General features: G+C 42.7%; 1 protein-coding gene across 1 annotated transcript in view; it reads left to right on the top strand.

Moving 5' to 3' along the window:
• Positions 1–23,605, top strand: part of UBE4B (ubiquitination factor E4B) — a 618,413-nt gene that overhangs the window by 276,082 nt on the left and 318,726 nt on the right. The window contains exons 13-15 of the mRNA XM_053691155.1: positions 12,377–12,433; positions 12,759–12,875; positions 12,966–13,064. Of these exons, the coding sequence (XP_053547130.1) occupies positions 12,377–12,433; positions 12,759–12,875; positions 12,966–13,064 (273 nt within the window). The remainder of the gene's footprint in view (positions 1–12,376; positions 12,434–12,758; positions 12,876–12,965; positions 13,065–23,605) is intronic.

The raw sequence follows: 23,605 nt of genomic DNA, 5'->3' as shown, positions 1-23,605 counted from the left end.
AGATTTACAGGATGTGTATCTGCATATTCCGATTCATCCAGATCACTTTTAGTGTCTGAGATTCTCTTTTTAGACAAGCATTACCAGTTTTGTGGCTCTACCGTTTGGCCTAGCCTCAGTTCCAAGAATTTTTTTCAAAGGTTCTCGGTGCCCTTCTTTCTGTAATCAGAGAACAGGGTTTTGGTTTTTCCTTATTTGGACGATATCTTGGTACTTGCTCAGTCTTCTCATTTTCGAAGAATCTCATACGAATCGACTTGTGTTGTTTCTTCAAGTTCATGGTTGGAGGATCAATTTACCAATCAGTTCATTGATTCCTCAGACAAGGGTAACCTTTTTAGGTTTCTAGATAGATTCAGTGTCTATGACTCTGTCCTTGTCAGACAAGAGAAGTTTAACATTGATATCAGCTTGTCAAAACCTTCAGTCACAATCATTCCCTTTGGTAGCCTTATGCATGGAAATGTTGGGTCTTAGGACTGCCGCATCAGATGCGATCTCCTTTGCTCGTTTTCACATGCGACCTCTTCAGCTCTGTATGCTGAACCAATGGTGCAGGGATTACTCAAAAGATATCTCAATTAATATCTTTAAACCGATTTTACGACACTCTCTGACATGGTGGACAGATCACCATCGTTTAGTTCAGGGGGCTTCTTTGTTCTTCCGACCTGGACTATAATCTCAACAGATGCAAGTCTTACAGGTTGGGGAGCTGTGTGGGGGTATCTGACGGCACAAGGGGTTTGGGAATCTCAGGAGGTGAGATTTCCGATCAATATTTTGGAACTCCGTGCAATTTTCAGAGCTCTTCAGTCTTGGCCTCTTCTGAAGAGAGAGTTGTTAATTTGTTTTCAGATAGACAATGTCACAACTGTGGCATACATCAATCATCAAGGAGGGACTCACAGTCCTCTGGCTATGAAAGAAGTATCTCGAATTTTGGTTTGGGCGGAATCCAGCTCCTGTCTAATCTCTGCGGTTCATATCCCAGGTATGGACAATTGGAAAGCGGATTATCTCAGTCGCCAAACGTTGCATCCGGGCGAATGGTCTCTTCACCCAGAGGTATTTCTTCAGATTGTTCAAATGTGGGAACTTCCAGAAATAGATCTGATGGCTTCTCATCTAAACAAGAAACTTCCCAGGTATCTGTCCAGATCCCGGGATCCTCAGGCGGAGGCAGTGGATGCATTATCACTTCCTTGGAAGTATCATCCTGCCTATATCTTTCCGCCTCTAGTTCTTCTTCCAAGAGTAATCTCCAAGATTCTGAAGGAATGCTCGTTTGTTCTGCTGGTAGCTCCGGCATGGCCTCACAGGTTTTGGTATGCGGATCTTGTCCGGATGGCCTCTTGCCAACCGTGGACTCTTCCGTTAAGACCAGACCTTCTGTCTCAAGGTCCTTTTTTCCATCAGGATCTGAAATCCTTAAATTTAAAGGTATGGAGATTGAACGCTTGATTCTTGGTCAAAGAGGTTTCTCTGACTCTGTGATTAATACTATGTTACAGGCTCGTAAATCTGTATCCAGAGAGATATATTATAGAGTCTGGAAGACTTATATTTCTTGGTGTCTTTCTCATCATTTTTCTTGGCATTCTTTTAGAATACCGAGAATATTACAGTTTCTTCAGGATGGTTTAGATAAGGGTTTGTCCGCAAGTTCCTTGAAAGGTCAAATCTCTGCTCTTTCTGTTCTTTTTCACAGAAAGATTGCTATTCTTCCTGATATTCATTGTTTTGTACAAGCTTTGGTTCGTATAAAGCCTGTCATTAAGTCAATTTCTCCTCCTTAGAGTTTGAATTTGGTTCTGGGGGCTCTTCAAGCTCCTCCATTTGAACCTATGCATTCATTGGATATTAAATTACTTTCTTGGAAAGTTTTGTTCCTTTTGGCCATCTCTTCTGTCAGAAGAGTTTCTGAATTATCTGCTCTTTCTTGTGAGTCTCCTTTTCTGATTTTTCATCAGGATAAGGCGGTGTTGCGAACTTCTTTTGAATTTTTACCTAAGTTGTGAATTCCAACAACATTAGTAGAGACATTGTGGTTCCTTCATTATGTCCTAATCCTAAGAATTCTAAGGAGAAATCGTTGCATTCTTTGGATGTTATTAGAGCTTTGAAATATTATGTTGAAGCTACTAAGTCTTTCCGAAAGACTTCTAGTTTATTTGTTATCTTTTCCGGTTTTAGAAAGGCCAGAAAACTTCTGCCATTTCTTTGGCATCTTGGTTGAAATCTTTAATTCATCTTGCCTATGTTGAGTCGGGTAAAACTCCGCCTCATAGGATTACAGCTCATTCTACTAGGTCAGTTTCTACTTCCTGGGCGTTTAGGAATGAAGCTTCGGTTGATCAGTTTTGCAAAGCGGCAACTTGGTCCTCTTTGCATACTTTTACCAAATTCTACCATTTTGATGTATTTTCTTCTTCTGAAGCAGTTTTTGGTAGAAAAGTACTTCAGGCAGCGGTTTCAGTTTGAATCTTCTGCTTATGTTTTTCATTAAACTTTATTTTGGGTGTGGATTATTTTCAGCAGGAATTGGCTGTCTTTATTTTATCCCTCCCTCTCTAGTGACTCTTGTGTGGAAAGATCCACATCTTGGGTAGTCATTATCCCATACGTCACTAGCTCATGGACTCTTGCTAATTACATGAAAGAAAACATAATTTATGTAAGAACTTACCTGATAAATTCATTTCTTTCATATTAGCAAGAGTCCATGAGGCCCGCCCTTTTTTGTGGTGGTTATGATTTTTTCTCCAACATAGGTGTGTCCGGTCCACGGCGTCATCCTTACTTGTGGGATATTCTCTTCCCCAACAGGAAATGGCAAAGAGCCCAGCAAAGCTGGTCACATGATCCCTCCTAGGCTCCGCCTACCCCAGTCATTCTCTTTGCCGTTGTACAGGCAACATCTCCACGGAGATGGCTTAGAGTTTTTTAGTGTTTAACTGTAGTTTTTATTATTCAATCAAGAGTTTGTTATTTTAAAATAGTGCTGGTATGTACTATTTACTCAGAAACAGAAAAGAGATGAAGATTTCTGTTTGTATGAGGAAAATGATTTTAGCAACCGTAACTAAAATCCATGGCTGTTCCACACAGGACTGTTGAGAGCAATTAACTTCAGTTGGGGGAACAGTGTGCAGTCTCTTGCTGCTTGAGGTATGACACATTCTAACAAGACGATGTAATGCTGGAAGCTGTCATTTTCCCTATGGGATCCGGTAAGCCATGTTTATTACGATCATAAATAAGGGCTTCACAAGGGCTTATTAAGACTGTAGACTGTTTCTGGGCTAAATCGATTCATTATTAACACATATTTAGCCTTGAGGAATCATTTTATCTGGGTATTTTGATATAATAATATCGGCAGGCACTGTATTAGACACCTTATTCCTTAGGGGCTTTCCCAAAGCTTAAGCTGAGCCTCATTTTCGCGCCGGTGTGGCGCACTTGTTTTTGAGAGGCATGGCATGCAGTCGCATGTGAGAGGAGCTCTGATGCTTAGAAAAGACTTTCTGAAGGCGTCATTTGGTATCGTATTCCCCTTTGGGCTTGGTTGGGTCTCAGCAAAGCAGATACCAGGGACTGTAAAGGGGTTAAAGTTTTAAAACGGCTCCGGTTCCGTTATTTTAAGGGTTAAAGCTTCCAAATTTGGTGTGCAATACTTTTAAGGCTTTAAGACACTGTGGTGAAAATTTGGTGAATTTTGAACAATTCCTTCATGTTTTTTCGCAATTGCAGTAATAAAGTGTGTTCAGTTTAAAATTTAAAGTGACAGTAACGGTTTTATTTTAAAACGTTTTTGTACTTTGTTATCAAGTTTATGCCTGTTTAACATGTCTGAACTACCAGATAGACTGTGTTCTGAATGTGGGGAAGCCAGAATTCCTATTCATTTAAATAAATGTGATTTATGTGATAATGACAATGATGCCCAAGATGATTCCTCAAGTGAGGGGAGTAAGCATGGTACTGCATCATTCCCTCCTTCGTCTACACGAGTCTTGCCCACTCAGGAGGCCCCTAGTACATCTAGCGCGCCAATACTCCTTACTATGCAACAATTAACGGCTGTAATGGATAATTCTGTCAAAAACATTTTAGCCAAAATGAACCCTTGTCAGCGTAAGCGTGGCTGCTCTGTTTTAGATACTGAAGAGCATGACGACGCTGATATTAATATCTCTGAAGGGCCCCTAACCCAGTCTGATGGGGCCAGGGAGGTTTTGTCTGAGGGAGAAATTTACTGATTCAGGGAACATTTCTCAACAGGCTGAACCTGATGTGATTGCATTTAAATTTAAGTTGGAACATCTCCGCATTCTGCTTAAGGAGGTATTATCCACTCTGGATGATTGTGAAAAGTTGGTCATCCCAGAGAAACTATGTAAAATGGACAAGTTCCTAGAGGTGCCGGGGCTCCCAGAAGCTTTTCCTATACCCAAGCGGGTGGCGGACATTGTTAATAAAGAATGGGAAAGGCCCGGTATTCCTTTCGTCCCTCCCCCCATATTTAAAAAATTGTTTCCTATGGTCGACCCCAGAAAGGACTTATGGCAGACAGTCCCCAAGGTCGAGGGAGCGGTTTCCACTTTAAACAAACGCACCACTATACCCATAGAGGATAGTTGTGCTTTCAAAGATCCTATGGATAAAAAATTAGAAGGTTTGCTTAAAAAGATGTTTGTTCAGCAGGGTTACCTTCTACAACCAATTTCATGCATTGTCCCTGTCGCTACAGCCGCATGTTTCTGGTTCGATGAGCTGATAAAGACGCTCGATAGTGATTCTCCTCCTTATGAGGAGATTATGGACAGAATCAATGCTCTCAAATTGGCTAATTCTTTCACCCTAGACGCCACTTTGCAATTGGCTAGGTTAGCGGCTAAGAATTCTGGGTTTGCTATTGTGGCGCGCAGAGCGCTTTGGTTGAAATCTTGGTCGGCTGATGCGTCTTCCAAGAACAAGCTACTAAACATTCCTTTCAAGGGGAAAACGCTGTTTGGCCCTGACTTGAAAGAGATTATCTCTGATATCACTGGGGGTAAGGGCCACGCCCTTCCTCAGGATCGGCCTTTCAAGGCAAAAAATAGACCTAATTTTCGTCCCTTTCGTAAAAACGGACCAGCCCAAAGTGCTACGTCCTCTAAGCAAGAGGGTAATACTTCTCAAGCCAAGCCTGCTTGGAGACCAATGCAAGGCTGGAACAAGGGAAAGCAGGCCAAGAAACCTGCCACTGCTACCAAGACAGCATGAAATGTTGGCCCCCGATCCGGGACCGGATCTGGTGGGGGGCAGACTCTCTCTCTTCGCTCAGGCTTGGGCAAGAGATGTTCTGGATCCTTGGGCGCTAGAAATAGTCTCCCAAGGTTATCTTCTGGAATTCAAGGGACTTCCCCCAAGGGGGAGGTTCCACAGGTCTCAGTTGTCTTCAGACCACATAAAAAGACAGGCGTTCTTACATTGTGTAGAAGACCTGTTAAAAATGGGAGTGATTCATCCAGTTCCATTAAGAGAACAAGGGATGGGGTTCTACTCCAATCTGTTCATAGTTCCCAAAAAAGAGGGAACGTTCAGACCAATCTTAGATCTCAAGATCTTAAACAAGTTTCTCAAGGTTCCATCGTTCAAGATGGAAACCATTCGAACTATTCTTCCTTCCATCCAGGAAGGTCAATTCATGACCACGGTGGATTTAAAGGATGCGTATCTACATATTCCTATCCACAAGGAACATCATCGGTTCCTAAGGTTCGCATTCCTGGACAAACATTACCAGTTCGTGGCGCTTCCTTTCGGATTAGCCACTGCTCCAAGGATTTTCACAAAGGTACTAGGGTCCCTTCTAGCTGTGCTACGACCAAGGGGCGTTGCGGTAGTACCTTACTTGGACGACATTCTGATTCAAGCGTCGTCCCTTCCTCAAGCAAAGGCTCACACGGACATCGTCCTGGCCTTTCTCAGATCTCACGGATGGAAAGTGAACGTGGAAAAGAGTTCTCTATCCCCGTCAACAAGGGTTCCCTTCTTGGGAACAATTATAGACTCCTTAGAAATGAGGATTTTTCTGACAGAGGTCAGAAAAACAAAACTTCTAGACTCTTGTCGGATACTTCATTCCGTTCCTCTTCCTTCCATAGCTCAGTGCATGGAAGTGATCGGGTTGATGGTAGCGGCGATGGACATAGTTCCTTTTGCGCGCATTCATCTAAGACCATTACAACTGTGCATGCTCAGTCAGTGGAATGGGGACTATACAGACTTGTCTCCGAAGATACAAGTAAATCAGAGGACCAGAGACTCACTCCGTTGGTGGCTGTCCCTGGACAACCTGTCACAAGGGATGACATTCCGCAGACCAGAGTGGGTCATTGTCACGACCGACGCCAGTCTGATGGGCTGGGGCGCGGTCTGGGGATCCCTGAAAGCTCAGGGTCTTTGGTCTCGGGAAGAATCTCTTCTACCGATAAATATTCTGGAACTGAGAGCGATATTCAATGCTCTCAAGGCTTGGCCTCAGCTAGCGAGGACCAAGTTCATACGGTTTCAATCAGACAACATGACAACTGTTGCGTACATCAACCATCAGGGGGGAACAAGGAGTTCCCTAGCGATGGAAGAAGTGACCAAAATCATTCTATGGGCGGAGTCTCACTCCTGCCACCTGTCTGCTATCCACATCCCAGGAGTGGAAAATTGGGAAGCGGATTTTCTGAGTCGTCAGACATTGCATCCGGGGGAGTGGGAACTCCATCCGGAAATCTTTGCCCAAGTCACTCACCTGTGGGGCATTCCAGACATGGATCTGATGGCCTCTCGTCAGAACTTCAAAGTTCCTTGCTACGGGGCCAGATCCAGGGATCCCAAGGCGGCTCTAGTGGATGCACTAGTAGCACCTTGGACCTTCAAACTAGCTTATGTGTTCCCGCCATTTCCTCTCATCCCCAGGCTGGTAGCCAGGATCAATCAGGAGAGGGCGTCGGTGATCTTGATAGCTCCTGCGTGGCCACGCAGGACTTGGTATGCAGATCTGGTGAATATGTCATCGGCTCCACCTTGGAAGCTACCTTTGAGACGAGACCTTCTTGTTCAGGGTCCGTTCGAACATCCGAATCTGGTTTCACTCCAGCTGACTGCTTGGAGATTGAACGCTTGATTTTATCGAAGCGAGGATTCTCAGATTCTGTTATCGATACTCTTGTTCAGGCCAGAAAGCCTGTAACTAGAAAGATTTACCACAAAATTTGGAAAAAATATATCTGTTGGTGTGAATCTAAAGGATTCCCTTGGGACAAGGTTAAGATTCCTAGGATTCTATCCTTCCTTCAAGAAGGATTGGAAAAAGGATTATCTGCAAGTTCCCTGAAGGGACAGATTTCTGCCTTGTCGGTGTTACTTCACAAAAAGCTGGCAGCTGTGCCAGATGTTCAAGCCTTTGTTCAGGCTCTGGTTAGAATCAAGCCTGTTTACAAACCTTTGACTCCTCCTTGGAGTCTCAATTTAGTTCTTTCAGTTCTTCAGGGGGTTCCGTTTGAACCCTTACATTCCGTTGATATTAAGTTATTATCTTGGAAAGTTTTGTTTTTAGTTGCAATTTCTTCTGCTAGAAGAGTTTCAGAATTATCTGCTCTGCAGTGTTCTCCTCCTTATCTGGTGTTCCATGCAGATAAGGTGGTTTTACGTACTAAACCTGGTTTTCTTCCAAAAGTTGTTTCTAACAAAAACATTAACCAGGAGATTATCGTACCTTCTCTGTGTCCGAAACCAGTTTCAAAGAAGGAACGTTTGTTGCACAATTTGGATGTTGTTCGCGCTCTAAAATTCTATTTAGATGCTACAAAGGATTTTAGACAAACATCTTCCTTGTTTGTTGTTTATTCAGGTAAAAGGAGAGGTCAAAAAGCAACTTCTACCTCTCTCTCTTTTTGGATTAAAAGCATCATCAGATTGGCTTACGAGACTGCCGGACGGCAGCCTCCCGAAAGAATCACAGCTCATTCCACTAGGGCTGTGGCTTCCACATGGGCCTTCAAGAACGAGGCTTCTGTTGATCAGATATGTAGGGCAGCGACTTGGTCTTCACTGCACACTTTTACCAAATTTTACAAGTTTGATACTTTTGCTTCTTCTGAGGCTATTTTTGGGAGAAAGGTTTTGCAAGCCGTGGTGCCTTCCATTTAGGTGACCTGATTTGCTCCCTCCCTTCATCCGTGTCCTAAAGCTTTGGTATTGGTTCCCACAAGTAAGGATGACGCCGTGGACCGGACACACCTATGTTGGAGAAAACAGAATTTATGTTTACCTGATAAATTTCTTTCTCCAACGGTGTGTCCGGTCCACGGCCCGCCCTGGTTTTTTAATCAGGTCTGATAGTTTTTTTCTTTAACTACAGTCACCACGGTACCATATGGTTTCTCCTATGCAAATATTCCTCCTTAACGTCGGTCGAATGACTGGGGTAGGCGGAGCCTAGGAGGGATCATGTGACCAGCTTTGCTGGGCTCTTTGCCATTTCCTGTTGGGGAAGAGAATATCCCACAAGTAAGGATGACGCCGTGGACCGGACACACCGTTGGAGAAAGAAATTTATCAGGTAAACATAAATTCTGTTTTTGTATAAAGCACAATTATTCCAATTCCTTATTTTATATGCTTTCGCACTTTTTTCTTATCACCCCACTTCTTGGCTATTCGTTAAACTGAATTGTGGGTGTGGTGAGGGGTGTATTTATAGGCATTTTAAGGTTTGGGAAACTTTGCCCCTCCTGGTAGGAATGTATATCCCATACGTCACTAGCTCATGGACTCTTGCTAATATGAAAGAAATGAATTTATCAGGTAAGTTCTTACATAAATTATGTTTTTTCCCCTACGAGGGAGAATTTCCGCAGCTTGCCGGTTGGGACCCTAGGTGCACGCTGGTCATGTTGGGTTTGTTTGGTCTTGCGACTGTTCAGACACGTGGCGCTGTTCTGCTCGGCTGGTTCGGTTGAAGCGCCGAGTGCTCAAGTTATCATCATTGTTTTTTCATGTTCAACTAAGCATTCGAGAGGACCTGTGGGGTCCGTAAGGTGGGAAGGATTGTTATAGCCTTCAGTCATAGATGACCGGGCAGGGGGGTTTTTCCTCTGCGTCACTCTGACATTTGATTTCATCGGAACTTAGTTTCCTCCCCTATGTGGTGGAGGGTGGCAGGGCTTAATGCTCCTTACTTCTATTGAGCAGTTTGGCCTTCATTTTTTAGGCCTCTGGATTTCTCCTTTTGGGCTTGATCTAACAGCTTCTACAGGATAGCTGTCTAGCATGCTGAAGGTTTGCAGTTTGAAACCTGTTACAGCTCTTGATACCTTGCAGGTGTACGCGTAAGCTGTTTCTAGTATATCTAGATGCAGCTCTTACTCTTGACTGAGTTATTAGAGGCCTTTGGGTCTTCTTCCATTGCCTCCGGGTGAGTGGATCTCCTTTTAGGGATCTGTGTTTTCGGGTGATGGTTGTTCCCTCCGGGTTTTCTGGAACTGGGTAGGCTTAGTGCCTTCTCTTCCTTTTGTCCTCTGCTTGTGCGGAGGTGTTAGGGAGACTAGTCCTGTTAGTAGGATTTTTTTTTACCTCGTGGTATCCCTTGGTCGTCCTGAGGCTCTGAGAAGTATCTTCATACGATTTCTAGCCTTGCTTCTTTGGAGTATTGGACTTTAGCTAGGGCTGGTTCCTTCCTTTGGTCAGGGCTTTTGAGTTCTCTCGCTATCTGGATTTTCTGGATATCCATACCCTTGCATCTGGCTTTTTGGCCAGTTGGGGTGTTTAGTTGTAGGGTAAGGTTTGCATGAACTATTGGGTACCCGGACCTATTTTTCTCCCTGAGACTTCCGGTTGCTGATGCTTTGCTTGGCCTTTTTACTGACCCAGTCTGGGTGGTTTTGGAATCTTGGATCTCAGGGCTGGTCTGGGTGTTCCACGGCAGTGGGAACTTGGGTTGTGTCCTTGCTCAATCTACCTAACCTGGCCATGGTTGGCCACGTTTTTGGAATATTTTTTACTTTCTGTCACAGAGTAGCCCATGTCATCTGGTGGTTAGCCGTGTGGCTTGGTCCTCAAGGGTGGTTGGTTCATACCCAGCTGCTGGCGTTGGATTTCCAATTTTCTGGTGCACCTTAGGGTTGCATTCCCCTGGTCAGCTTGCCAGTGTTCCCGTGGATTCCCTGCTCTGCAGGCAAATAGGTTGGCTGTGCCTCTGCTCGGCAAGCTACTTGTAGGGGGGTCCTTTTCTAGGGCATCTGTGTTGGGAATTTCTCTTCCCATTAGCTGTTGCCTTCGGACCTTGAGGACAGTTATTGCCCTTCCTGCATCATCCCTTTTCTTTAGGGGATATTCTCCTCCCTATGGAGATGGATTCCTTGCTTGGGGCTTCTCCTGGATGGGAGGCGGAATGGTGGGATTGGTTCTCCCTTGGGGTCTTGCTATCTCCAAGCAGACTTGTTGGGCATTTATTTGATAGATCCTTAGGTCTATGGCCTTGTTGTGTGTTTCAGAGTCGGGGATGCTCTGTGGGGATGGCTGTGCTATCCTTACGCTCGTTCCTGTCCCTGTTTCAGGATTCTTTTGTTTCCCTGTCTTAGATTCTGGAGGCTGGGTTGGTCCAGCTGAGTATGGATCTGCAGGTCAGAATGGCCGAGGGGTCTAAGGAACTGCATTCGGGTCGCAGTCTCCTCTGGATGTGTGAGCTTTGTTGAGTCTGTCCTGTTAGCTTAGTCTGCTAGGGTATAGATTTTCCTTTCAACTTGCTCCATTGATTAGAAGAGGGTTTACTCTTCCTTCGGGTTCTGAGGGAATACTCTCCTTCTCGGGGGGCCTCGAATGAGGTTTTGTGTTCCCCTTTTCAGGGACCTGTGTGTAGGTCCGGAGACTTAGGTTGCCTGGATTGTGCCCTCTGTCTGGGGGTTGCTTTTGTGGTCTGTTTCTTGATTGACTGCTTCTTCTTTGCAAGTACCCTCTGTGTCGTCCTGTTGTGTCGTCCTGTTGTGGACTCTGTTCTCAAACTTGGGGTTTTTCACCTGGGTGTATTACACACTTTTTCATGGTTGAATACCTTGGTATTCTATGGCCAGACACTGGGAGGTTTTTGCCTCTTCTGTTGCATCCGTGCTTGCAGGATATTGGGGAGATGTCTGTTCTGTCTCTGTGCCCGGTCTTTTCCCGGGTTTCGCTTGGTGTAGGCGAGGCCTCCTTTCCCTGTTTTGGCCCCTTTGGGTCTCTGTGAGCTGGGCTCACTCGTGGAGGTGTTCCTTTTTGTATTAGGGGACCTTTCAGTTTCCTTGGTTCTCCTTTGCCTTGTCTCTATGGGGGGCGTTTGTTGGGCGACGATGTCTCCTGGAGGACTGTTGGCTCAGCCGAGTCCGTTTGTGGTCTCTAGTTTGACTTTTGGACTAACTGCGAGTCAGTGTCATTGGGGCTTTTCCTCTTAAAATTTTCTCGGCTCCGGATGAAGCGGTTTTTTTATTGGGTAGAGGTTCAGGCTTGGTGCCCTCAGTATGGGCCGCCTATTGTACCCTCCCGTCTTGGCATTCAGTTTCCTCTATAGCTTGGGTATTGTTTTCCCAAAAGTAATGAATGCAGCTGTGGACTCTTTCCATTTAAGAAGAAAAACATAAATTATGCTTACCTGATAATTTCCTTTTCTTCTGATGGAAAGAGTCCACAGCTCCCCACCCGTAATTTTATGTGGGGCGTCCTTATATTCTTCAGGCACCTTTCACCCTGATATTTCTTCTACTGTTCCTTGTTCCTCGGCAGAATGACTGGGGGATGAAGGGAGTGGGAGGAGTATTTAAGCATTTGGCTGGGGTGTCTTTGCCTCCTTCTGGTGGCCAGGTTCTTATTTCTCAAAAGTAATAAATGCAGCTGTGGACTCTTTCCATCAGAAGAAAAGGAAATTATCAGGTAAGCATAATTTGTTTATCAACAACCAAATTCCATCCAGCACTTGTCTTATTCCGAGGAGCCAATCCAGACTTGCTTCTGCAGAATGCACTGCTAGCCACTGCCATTTTGTTAACAAGACATGCTTTATCTGGCAGGGTTAGGCTTTTGAAGCTTTCCTTTTGCACTTTTAGTTCTTACAACTGGAATACCTACAATTTTCAGACTTAAATTACAGGAAAAGCAGTTCAGAAATGCTGTAGTTGATTCATTGTATAGTACAGTGCTGACACCTAATGTCTTATTAATAAACAGAAAAGGGGGGAGGGATTGTGCTATAAAAAGAGTCAATGTACTTTAAAGGGACAGACAAGTCAAAATTAAACTTTCATGATTCAGATAGGACATGTCATTTTAAACAACTTTCCAATTATTGTGTTTTTCTCAGGCCTTGGGTGAGCTATGTGAAATAAAGTTTGGGAAGACTCATCCTGTGTGCTGCTTGGTAAGTTATCAATTCTCTCGAGCCCTGATATGTTGATTCTGTATTGTGCTGCATCCAAACCGCTATCTTAACCCTTTCACTGCATGTTACATCAGGTTGCCTACCACCTTATGTGCTTAGGAGACAATATTGTGTAAGTTGTTAGACAGTCTGGGTTTCCATTTATTTTATTTTCCCCTTTTAATGTTTTATTCTTGTAAGATTTTTTTCTATTGCAATTTATTTTGTGGATTATTTATTCCTGTTAAAACCAAATTATCTTAATGAGCAATATGCCCAAATACATAGTTTTGCTTGATCTCTTGCTGTTTTTGTCACATTTTAGGTGTCTTCCTTGCCCCTCTGGCTGCCCAAACCCCTGAGCCCCGCTAGCGGACGCGAGCTGCAGCGACTCTCCTACCTTGGTTCATTCTTCAGCCTTTCTGTATTTGCCGAGGATGATGTATGTTGTTTTTGTTCTTTAGGGGGTTTTTTCCCCCCAGCAACCTAAGAGTTGGATTTTTATGTACTTTTATATCTTTCTTATTTCTAGAATAAAGTGGTGGAAAAATATTTTTCTGGACCTACGATAACTCTAGAAAATACGAGAGTGGTCAGCCAGTCTTTACAGCACTACTTGGAATCTGCACGGGTAAATAATCTTAAGTAAAAAAGGTTGTAAGGATTCACTTCTGACCACTGAAGCGTTTTCCAAACATGGTTTCTCTCAGAGGCTGAAATAGACTCAGACGTTATTTAAGATTGTGTTTATATATGTGTGAATGTGTGTATATTTGGGTGTTGAACCAAAATTGGGCTTGCTCCTAAGCTTACTATCCATCTTTTTCAAATAAAGATACCAAGAGAACGAAGAAAAATGGTTAATAGTAAATTAGAAAGTTTCTTAAAACTGCTTGCTTTATCTGAATCATTAAAGAAAAATTTGGGTTTCATATCCCTTTAAAGGGACAGTATGCACCAATTCTTATTTAACTGCATGTAATAGACACTACTATAAAGAATAATATGCACAGATACCTATCTAAAAATCCAGTATAAAACCGTTTAAAAACTTACTTAGAAGCTCCCAGTTGAACACTGTTAAAAAGGCTAGCTGGAACACCCACTGAAAGTGGTTCTATAACAAAAAAATAGCAGACCCCCCTCCCCCTTCCTCTGCATATGAAAATACTCTTTACACAAACAGGAGCAAGCTGGAGTAGGTATACATCAGTATTCTCCTAAAACTTTGGGGCTTGGCTTGGAGTCTGATAATCAGCGCAATGTTATTTAAAAAAATAAGCAAAACTATACTTTAAAAAAAAAAAAAGCAGCTGTATAGGCTATATAAATGGATCATCTACAAAACATTTATGGAAAGAAAAATCTAGTGTATAATGTCCCTTTAAGTCATCAGTTGTAATAAAGATGCGCTGTAACTTACTTTTTAATATAGATATAAAATTCAAAAGTCAATTTTCTTTCCAGGAAGAGTCCACTACGATATTCCTTACTGTTGGGAAATACACCTGGCCACCAGGAGCAGGCAAAGACACCCCAGCCAAAGGCTTAAATGTCCCTCCCCATCCCCAGTCAGTCTTTGCCTTTCGTCACTAGAGCCTAATACTCCGGCTGGAGGGGGCTTTTTCCTTGCTTACTTTACAACGGTTACAATCTGCTGTGTCTGTAGCTCTGAGTGCCTTAAAGGGACAGTTTACTCAAAAAATTTCTCCCCTTTAATTTGTTCCCAATGATCCACTTTACCTGCTGGAGTTTATTAAATTATTTACAAGTATTTCCATTAGCCTTATATTGGCATTTGAATTAGTTTATTTAACCTCTTGTATCCACACCTATTCTAAAGGTTTTTGGCCTCAAGGCCAAGCTGTGTTAACACAGCCAGTAGAATAAATTACACTCCCAGTGGTTTTAAGAAGAGATATGGTAATACAATGTTAATTTTCCATTGTTCTCTCCAAGTATTGGTGATTGGTTTATGGTCAGATATAAGATAAAGAAGCAGGTATATTTACACAATGTGATAAAGTAATAAGATCTGATAATACCTACAAGCTCAACCAATTTTATTAGGTTGTGGCTTCAAAACACAACATCAGCTAATTCATATACACAATTAAGCCTTAAAAAACAAATCTCATACATTTTCATACTCTGCAGCTGGTATAAGAAGTCAATAAAAATACACTAATATAAAAACTATTTTACAGTGTACTGTCCCTTTAATTATCTCTGGGAAATTTAAGAGAAAGGTTAAACATAGTTCTACTGAATTAGATTCCGCTAATTTCCAATAGGATTTAGCCAGTATGTGTCAGTTGTCCGAGGATGAGTTAACCTCTGTAGTGTCAGAGGGTGAGCTCTTGGAGTCGGAGACTTCATGCACTAAACCCCTTCCTTCCGAGGAGCCCTCCTTTGGATCTAAGATTGAGCATCTGCGTTTTTTGCTAAAGGTGGTTTTGTCTACAATTAGAGGTTCCAGAAGCAACACTTTGAGGAACCCATGAACAGAAAGGTTCCACAAACTTTTCCTGTCCCAGTTCGCATGGTAAATATTATTAGTAGTGAATGGGAAAGATTTGGAACTCCCTTTTCCCATTTGTCAACTTTTAAAAAGTTATTCCTGGTCCCTGATTCTCAGCTGGAATTGTGGGGTTCCATCCCTAAGGTGGATGGTGCCATTTCGATGCTAGCCAAGCGTACCACTATCCCTCTGGAAGTTAGTTATTCCTTCAGGTAGCCCATTGACAAGACGTTGGAAAGTTTCCTGAGAAGAATGCTCCAACACACACAGGTTTTCTTTCATGTAATTAGCAAGAGTCCATGAGCTAGTGACGTATGGGATATACATTCCTACCAGGAGGGGCAAAGTTTCCCAAACCTCAAAATGCCTATAAATACACCCCTCACCACACCCACAATTCAGTTTTACAAACTTTGCCTCCTATGGAGGTGGTGAAGTAAGTTTGTGCTAGATTCTACGTTGATATGCGCTCCGCAGCAAGTTGGAGCCCGGTTTTCCTCTCAGCGTGCAGTGAATGACAGAGGGATGTGAGGAGAGTATTGCCTATTTGAATGCAGTGATCTCCTTCTACGGGGTCTATTTCATAGGTTCTCTGTTATCGGTCGTAGAGATTCATCTCTTACCTCCCTTTTCAGATCGACGATATACTCTTATTTATATACCATTACCTCTGCTGATTTTTGTTTCAGTACTGGTTTGGCTTTCTACAAACATGTAGATGAGTGTCCTGGGGTAAGTAAATCTTATTTTCTGTGACACTCTAAGCTATGGTTGGGCACTTTATTTATAAAGTTCTAAATATATGTATTCAAACATTTATTTGCCTTGACTCAGGATGTTCAACATTCCTTATTCTCAGACAGTCAGTTTCATATTTGGGATAATGCATTTGAATCAATTTTTTTCTTACCTTAAAATTTGACTCTTTTTTCCCTGTGGGCTGTTAGGCTCGCGGGGGCTGAAAATGCTTCATTTTATTGCGTCATTCTTGGCGCTGACTTTTTTGGCGCAAAAAATCTTTTCTGTTTCCGGCGTCATACGTGTCGCCGGAAGTTGCGTCATTTTTTGACGTCCTTTTGCGCCAAAAATGTCGGCGTTCCGGATGTGGCGTCATTTTTGGCGCCAAAAAGCATTTAGGCGCCAAATAATGTGGGTGTCTTATTTGGCGCCAAAAAATATGGGCGTCGCTTTTGTCTCCACATTATTTCAGTCTCATTTTTTCTTTGCTTCTGGTTACTAGAAGCTTGTTTATTGGCATTTTTTCCCATTCCTGAAACTGTCATTTAAGGAATTTGATCAATTTTGCTTTATATGTTGTTTTTTCTCTTACATATTGCAAGATGTCTCACGTTGCATCTGAGTCAGAAGATACTTCAGGAAAATCGCTGTCTAGTGCTGGAACTACCAAAGCTAAGTGTATCTGCTGTAAACTTTTGGTAGCTATTCCTCCGGCTGTTGTTTGTATTAATTGTCATGACAAACTTGTTAAAGCAGATAATATTTCCTTTAGTAATGTACCATTGCCTGTTGCAGTTCCTTCAACATCTAAGGTGCAGAATGTTCCTGATAACATAAGAGATTTTGTTTCTGAATCCATCAAGAAGGCTATGTCTGTTATTTCTCCTTCTAGTAAACATAAAAAATCTTTTAAAACTTCTCTCTCTACAGATGAATTTTTAAATGAACATCATCATTCTGATTCTGATGACTCTTCTGGTTCAGAGGATTCTGTCTCGGAGATTGATGCTGATAAATCTTCATATTTATTTAAAATGGAATTTATTCGTTCTTTACTTAAAGAAGTACTAATTGCTTTAGAAATAGAGGATTCTGGTCCTCTTGATACTAATTCTAAACGTTTTGATAAGGTATTTAAATCTCCTGTGGTTATTCCAGAAGTTTTTCCTGTTCCTAATGCTATTTCTGAAGTAATTTCCAGAGAATGGGATAAATTGGGTAATTCATTTACTCCTTCTAAACGTTTTAAGCAATTATATCCTGTGCCGTCTGACAGATTAGAATTTTGGGACAAAATCCCTAAAGTCGATGGGGCTATTTCTACCCTTGCTAAACGTACTACTATTCCTACGTCAGATGGTACTTCGTTTAAAGATCCTTTAGATAGGAAAATTGAATCCTTTCTAAGAAAAGCTTATCTGTGTTCAGGTAATCTTCTTAGACCTGCTATATCATTGGCTGATGTTGCTGCAGCTTCAACTTTTTGGTTGGAGACTTTAGCGCAACAAGTAACAGATCATGATTCTCATAATATTATTATTCTTCTTCAGCATGCTAATAATTTTATCTGTGATGCCATTTTTGATATTATCAGAGTTGATGTCAGGTTTATGTCTCTAGCTATTTTAGCTAGAAGAGCTTTATGGCTTAAAACTTGGAATGCTGATATGGCTTCTAAATCAACTCTACTTTCCATTTCTCTCCAGGGTAACAAATTATTTGGTTCTCAGTTGGATTCTATTATCTCAACTGTTACTGGTGGGAAAGGAACTTTTTTACCACAGGATAAAAATTCTAAGGGTAAAAACAGGGCTAATAATCGTTTCAACAAAGAACAAAAGCCTGATCCTTCATCCTCAGGAGCAGTTTCAGTTTGGAAACCATCTCCAGTCTGGAATAAATCCAAGCCTTCTAGAAAGGCAAAGCCTGCTTCTAAGTCCACATGAAGGTGCGGCCCTCATTCCAGCTCAGCTGGTAGGGGGCAGGTTACGTTTTTTCAAAGAAATTTGGATCAATTCTGTTCACAATCTTTGGATTCAGAACATTGTTTCAGAAGGGTACAGAATTGGTTTCAAGATGAGACCTCCTGCAAAGAGATTTTTTCTTTCCCGTGTCCCAGTAAATCCAGTGAAAGCTCAAGCATTTCTGAATTGTGTTTCAGATCTAGAGTTGGCTGGAGTAATTATGCCAGTTCCAGTTCTGGAACAGGGGGTGGGGTTTTATTCAAATCTCTTCATTGTACCAAAGAAGTTGAATTCCTTCAGACCAGTTCTGGATCTAAAAATATTGAATCGTTATGTAAGGATACCAACGTTCAAAATGGTAACTGTAAGGACTATCTTGCCTTTTGTTCAGCAAGGGCATTATATGTCCACAATAGATTTACAGGATGCATATCTGCATATTCCGATTCATCCAGATCATTTTCAGTTCCTGAGATTCTCTTTTCTGGACAAGCATTACCAGTTTGTGGCTCTGCCGTTTGGCCTAGCTACAGCTCCAAGAATTTTTACAAAGGTTCTCGGTGCCCTTCTGTCTGTAATCAGAGAACAGGGTATTGTGGTATTTCCTTATTTGGACGATATCTTGGTACTTGCTCAGTCTTTACATTTAGCAGAATCTCATACGAATCGACTTGTGTTGTTTCTTCAAGATCATGGTTGGAGGATCAATTCACCAAAAAGTTCATTGATTCCTCAGACAAGGGTAACCTTTCTGGGTTTCCAGATAGATTCAGTGTCCATGACTCTGTCTTTAACAGACAAGAGACGTCTAAAATTGATTTCAGCTTGTCGAAACCTTCAGTCACAATCATTCCCTTCGGTAGCCTTATGCATGGAAATTCTAGGTCTTATGACTGCTGCATCGGACGCGATCCCCTTTGCTCGTTTTCACATGCGACCTCTTCAGCTCTGTATGCTGAATCAATGGTGCAAGGATTGCACAAAGATATCTCAATTAATATCTTTAAAACCGATTGTACGACACTCTCTAACGTGGTGGACAGATCACCATCGTTTAATTCAGGGGGCTTCTTTTGTGCTTCCGACCTGGACTGTAATTTCAACAGATGCAAGTCTCACAGGTTGGGGAGCTGTGTGGGGATCTCTGACGGCACATGGAGTTTGGGAATCTCAGGAGGTGAGATTACCGATCAATATTTTGGAACTCCGTGCAATTTTCAGAGCTCTTCAGTCTTGGCCTCTTCTGAAGAGAGAATCGTTCATTTGTTTTCAGACAGACAATGTCACTACTGTGGCATACATCAATCATCAAGGAGGGACTCAGTCCTCTGGCTATGAAAGAAGTATCTCGAATTCTGGTTTGGGCGGAATCCAGCTCCTGTCTAATATCTGCGGTTCATATCCCAGGTATAGACAATTGGGAAGCGGATTATCTCAGTCTCCAAACGTTGCATCCGGGCGAATGGTCTCTTCACCCAGAGGTATTTCTTCAGATTGTTCAAATGTGGGAGCTTCCAGAAATAGATCTGATGGCGTCTCATCTAAACAAGAAACTTCCCAGGTATCTGTCCAGATCCCGGGATCCTCAGGCGGAGGCAGTGGATGCATTATCACTTCCTTGGAAGTATCATCCTGCTTATATCTTTCCGCCTCTAGTTCTTCTTCCAAGAGTAATCTCCAAGATTCTGAAGGAATGCTCGTTTGTTCTGCTGGTAGCTCCGGCATGGCCTCACAGGTTTTGGTATGCGGATCTTGTCCGGATGGCCTCTTCCGCTATGACCAGACCTTCTGTCGCAAGGTCCTTTTTTCCATCAGGATCTCAAATCCTTAAATTTAAAGGTGTGGAGATTGAACGCTTGATTCTTGGTCAAAGAGGTTTCTCTGACTCTGTGATTAATACTATGTTACAGGCTCGTAAATCTGTATCCAGAGAGATATATTATAGAGTCTGGAAGACTTATATTTTTTGGTTCGTATAAAACCTGTCATTAAGTCAATTTCTCCTCCTTGGAGTTTGAATTTGGTTCTGGGGGCTCTTCAAGCTCCTCCGTTTGAACCTATGCATTCATTGGACATTAAATTACTTTCTTGGAAAGTTTTGTTCCTTTTGGCAATCTCTTCTGCCAGAAGAGTTTCTGAATTATCTGCTCTTTCTTGTGAGTCTCCTTTTCTGATTTTTCATCAGGATAATGCAGTGTTGCAAACTTCTTTTGAATTTTTACCTAAAGTTGTGAATTCTAACAACATTAGTAGAGAAATTGTGGTTCCTTCATTATGTCCTAATCCTAAGAATTCTAAGGAGAAATCATTGCATTCTTTGGATGTTGTTAGAGCTTTGAAATATTATGTTGAAGCTACTAAGTCTTTCCGAAAGACTTCTAGTTTATTTGTTATCTTTTCCGGTTCTAGAAAAGCCAGAAAGCTTCTGCCATTTCTTTGGCATCTTGGTTGAAATCTTTAATTCATCTTGCCTTTGTTGAGTCGGGTAAAACTCCGCCTCAAAGGATTACAGCTCATTCTACTAGGTCAGTTTCTACTTCCTGGGCATTTAGGAATGAAGCTTCGATTGATCAGATTTGCAAAGCAGCAACTTGGTCCTCTTTGCATACTTTTACTAAATTCTACCATTTTGATGTATTTTTCTTCTGAAGCAGTTTTTGGTAGAAAAGTACTTCAGGCAGCGGTTTCAGTTTGAATCTTCTGCTTATGTTTTTCATTAAACTTTATTTTGGGTGTGGATTATTTTCAGCAGGAATTGGCTGTCTTTATTTTATCCCTCCCTCTCTAGTGACTCTTGCGTGGAAAGATCCACATCTTGGGTAATCATTATCCCATACGTCACTAGCTCATGGACTCTTGCTAATTACATGAAAGAAAACATAATTTATGTAAGAACTTACCTGATAAATTCATTTCTTTCATGTTAGCAAGAGTCCATGAGGCCCGCCCTTTTTTTGGGGTGGTTATGATTTTTGTATAAAGCACAATTATTCCAATTCCTTATTTTATATGCTTTCGCACTTTTTTATCACCCCACTTCTTGGCTATTCGTTAAACTGAATTGTGGGTGTGGTGAGGGGTGTATTTATAGGCATTTTGAGGTTTGGGAAACTTTGCCCCTCCTGGTAGGAATGTATATCCCATACGTCACTAGCTCATGGACTCTTGCTCATATGAAAGAAATGAATTTATCAGGTAAGTTCTTACATAAATTATGTTTTTTTGTTTCAACCGGCGGCAGCAGTTGCCGCTGTGGCCAGGGCCGCCACCTACTGGTGTGACTCTCTGTCAGAGCTTATTGAGGTGGAATCTCCCCTCGAGGATATTCAGGAGAGGATTAAGGCTCCAATTCCTTTATCTGCAATGTGAATATGCAGATTATACGTCTAAACACAAAGGCTTCAGGTTTTTGCGGTTCTAGCTGGCAGAGCTCTCTGGTTAAAATCTTGGTCTGCGGATATAGTACTAAGGGATGGCAGTCCTCTACTTTTAGTTCCTTTCATTCGGACAAGTCCCAGAGAACTCAATCGTCGTCCAAGCCTGAGCAACGCAAGAGTACCTGGAAGCCTGCTCAGTCCTGGAATAAGTCCAAGCAGACTAAAAAGCCAGCAGATAACAAATCTGCATGAAGGGGGCGGCCCCCGATCCGGGATCGGATTGAGTAGGTGGCAGACTGACGTTATTCTCAGACGCTTGGTTTCAGGATGTTTAGGACCCTTGGGTACTGGAGGTTGTATCTGAAGGCTACAGGGTAGGATTCAAATCTCATCCGCCCAGGGGCAGATTCCTCCTCTCTAGACTGTCTACAAGACCAGAGAAGAGGACAGCCTTTTTAGATTGTGTAAGGGATCTATCCTCCTTAGGAGTAATAGTCCCGGTACCTTCATCAGAAAGAGGTCTGGGGTTCTATTCAAACCTATTTTGTTGTTCCCAATTCTGGACTTGAAGTGCCTGGACATATTTCTAAGCATCCCCTCCTTCAAGATGGAGAGGATCATATTGATTCTTCCCCTGGTTCAGGAAGGACTATTTATGACTTCCATCGATCTGAAGGATGCATACCTACATGTTCCGATCCACAAGGATCATTTTCAGTTCCTAAGGTTTGCTTTTCTGTATCACCACTTCCAGTTCATAGCACTTCCATTTGGCTTAGCTACTGCACCCAGGATATTTACAAAGGTCCTAGGTGCTCTTATGGCAGTGGCCAGAACTCAAGGAAATGCAGTAGCTCTGTACCTGGATGATATCTTGGTACAGGCACCATCTTTTCGTCTGGTAAAGGAACACTCTGAATTTCTTCTGAGTCTTCTTCTGTCTCATGGATGGAAGATAAACTTGGAAAAGAGTTTTCTTCAAATACCAAGGTATATTTCCCGGGTACAGTTATAGACTCGGTATCCATGAGGATCTATCTAACGGATCAGAGACGTTGCATACTGACATCGGCGTGCCTTGCCTTCCAGGCCGCCTTAAGACCGTCGGTGGCCTAATGCATGGAGCTGATTGGACTCATGGTGTCTTGTATGAACATTATTCTTTTTTGCCAGATTCCGTCTCAGACCTTTACAACTATGCATGCTGAGACAGTAGAACGGTGATCATTCGGACCTGTCATAAGAGATCGTATTGGACAGCCTGTCAAGAGATTCGCTCTCTTGCTGGCTTTGTCAAGATCACTTGTCTCGAGGCACGTGCTTCTTGAGACCGTTCTGGGAGATTGTGACTACGGACGCGAGCCTTTCAGGCTGGGGATCAGTATGGAGTACCAGGAAAGGTACAAGGTTTATGGACTCAGGAGTCCTCCTCCTCTCTTCCAATCAATATTTTGTGACTACAAGCAATCTTTAATGCGCTGAAGGCTTGGCCCCTTCTGGGTTCGTCCCAGTTTATCAGATTCCAATCAGACAATAAAACGATGGTTGCTTACATCAACCATCAGTGACAAACGAGAAGTTCCTTAGCGATGAGAGAAGCGTCTCAAATCCTAGAATGGGCAGAAGCCCACAGAGTTGTGCTGCAGCGATCCACATTCCGGGTGTGGACAACTGGGAAGCAGACTTCCTTAGCAGACAATCTTTTCACCCCGGAAGAATGGTCTCTCCTCCCCGAGGTGTTTGGAGAGATTTGCAGCAGATGAGGGATGCCGGAGATAGATCTTATGGCCTCTCGTCTCAATGTCAAACTACCTAGGTACAGGTCGTGATCGAGGGATCTTCAAGCAGAGTTAAGACTCTCTGGCGGTTCCATGGAGCTTCAGACTTGTATATATCTATTTCCTCCATTGCCTCTTCTCCCTCGTATGGTGGCCCGTGTCAAGCAGCAGTTAGCATCGATGATCCGAATTGCTCCTTCCTGGCCGCGAAGGACTTGATTCGCGGATCTGGTGGGAATGTCCTGTTATCCTCCGTGGAGGTTACCTTGTCACAGGAACCTGCTGATTCGGGATCCCTTCCTACAGTAAAACCTAGATTCTCGGAGATTGAACGCTTAGTCTTAGCCAGGAGAGGATTCTCTGAGTGTCATAGACACTTTGATTCAAGCTCGTAAGCCAATTATTCTGCGCATCTACCATAAGTTATGGCGAACTTACCTGCACTGGTGTGAGGAGTGTGTTTTTTCTTGGCATAAGGTAAAAGTTGCCAGAATTTTATCTTTTCTCCAGAATGGCTTGGAGAAGAGTCTTTCTGCCAGTTCTCTGAAGGGACAGATATCTGCCCTGTCCGTGTTGCTGTACAAAAGATTAGCTGGGGGGAGGGCAGAGCCAACCACTGAACTGGTCGGGCGTGTCTCGGTGTAGCTCCCGGCTCCAGGATCCAAAATTAGGGGTCATTTAACGAATTACAACCACTTTTTGTCCAACATTTGTATGGAAAGACCCAAGATCTGCTATACTTATACTTCTATGAGCTTTGAAGGAGACGGAGAGACTGCACCGATTTCACATTA

Source organism: Bombina bombina, chromosome 8 (assembly GCF_027579735.1).
Source record: "Bombina bombina isolate aBomBom1 chromosome 8, aBomBom1.pri, whole genome shotgun sequence".
NCBI classification, from domain to species: Eukaryota; Metazoa; Chordata; class Amphibia; order Anura; family Bombinatoridae; genus Bombina; species Bombina bombina.
Note: the sequence above shows the minus strand (reverse complement) of the source record. Positions and strands in the feature narration are given on the sequence as shown.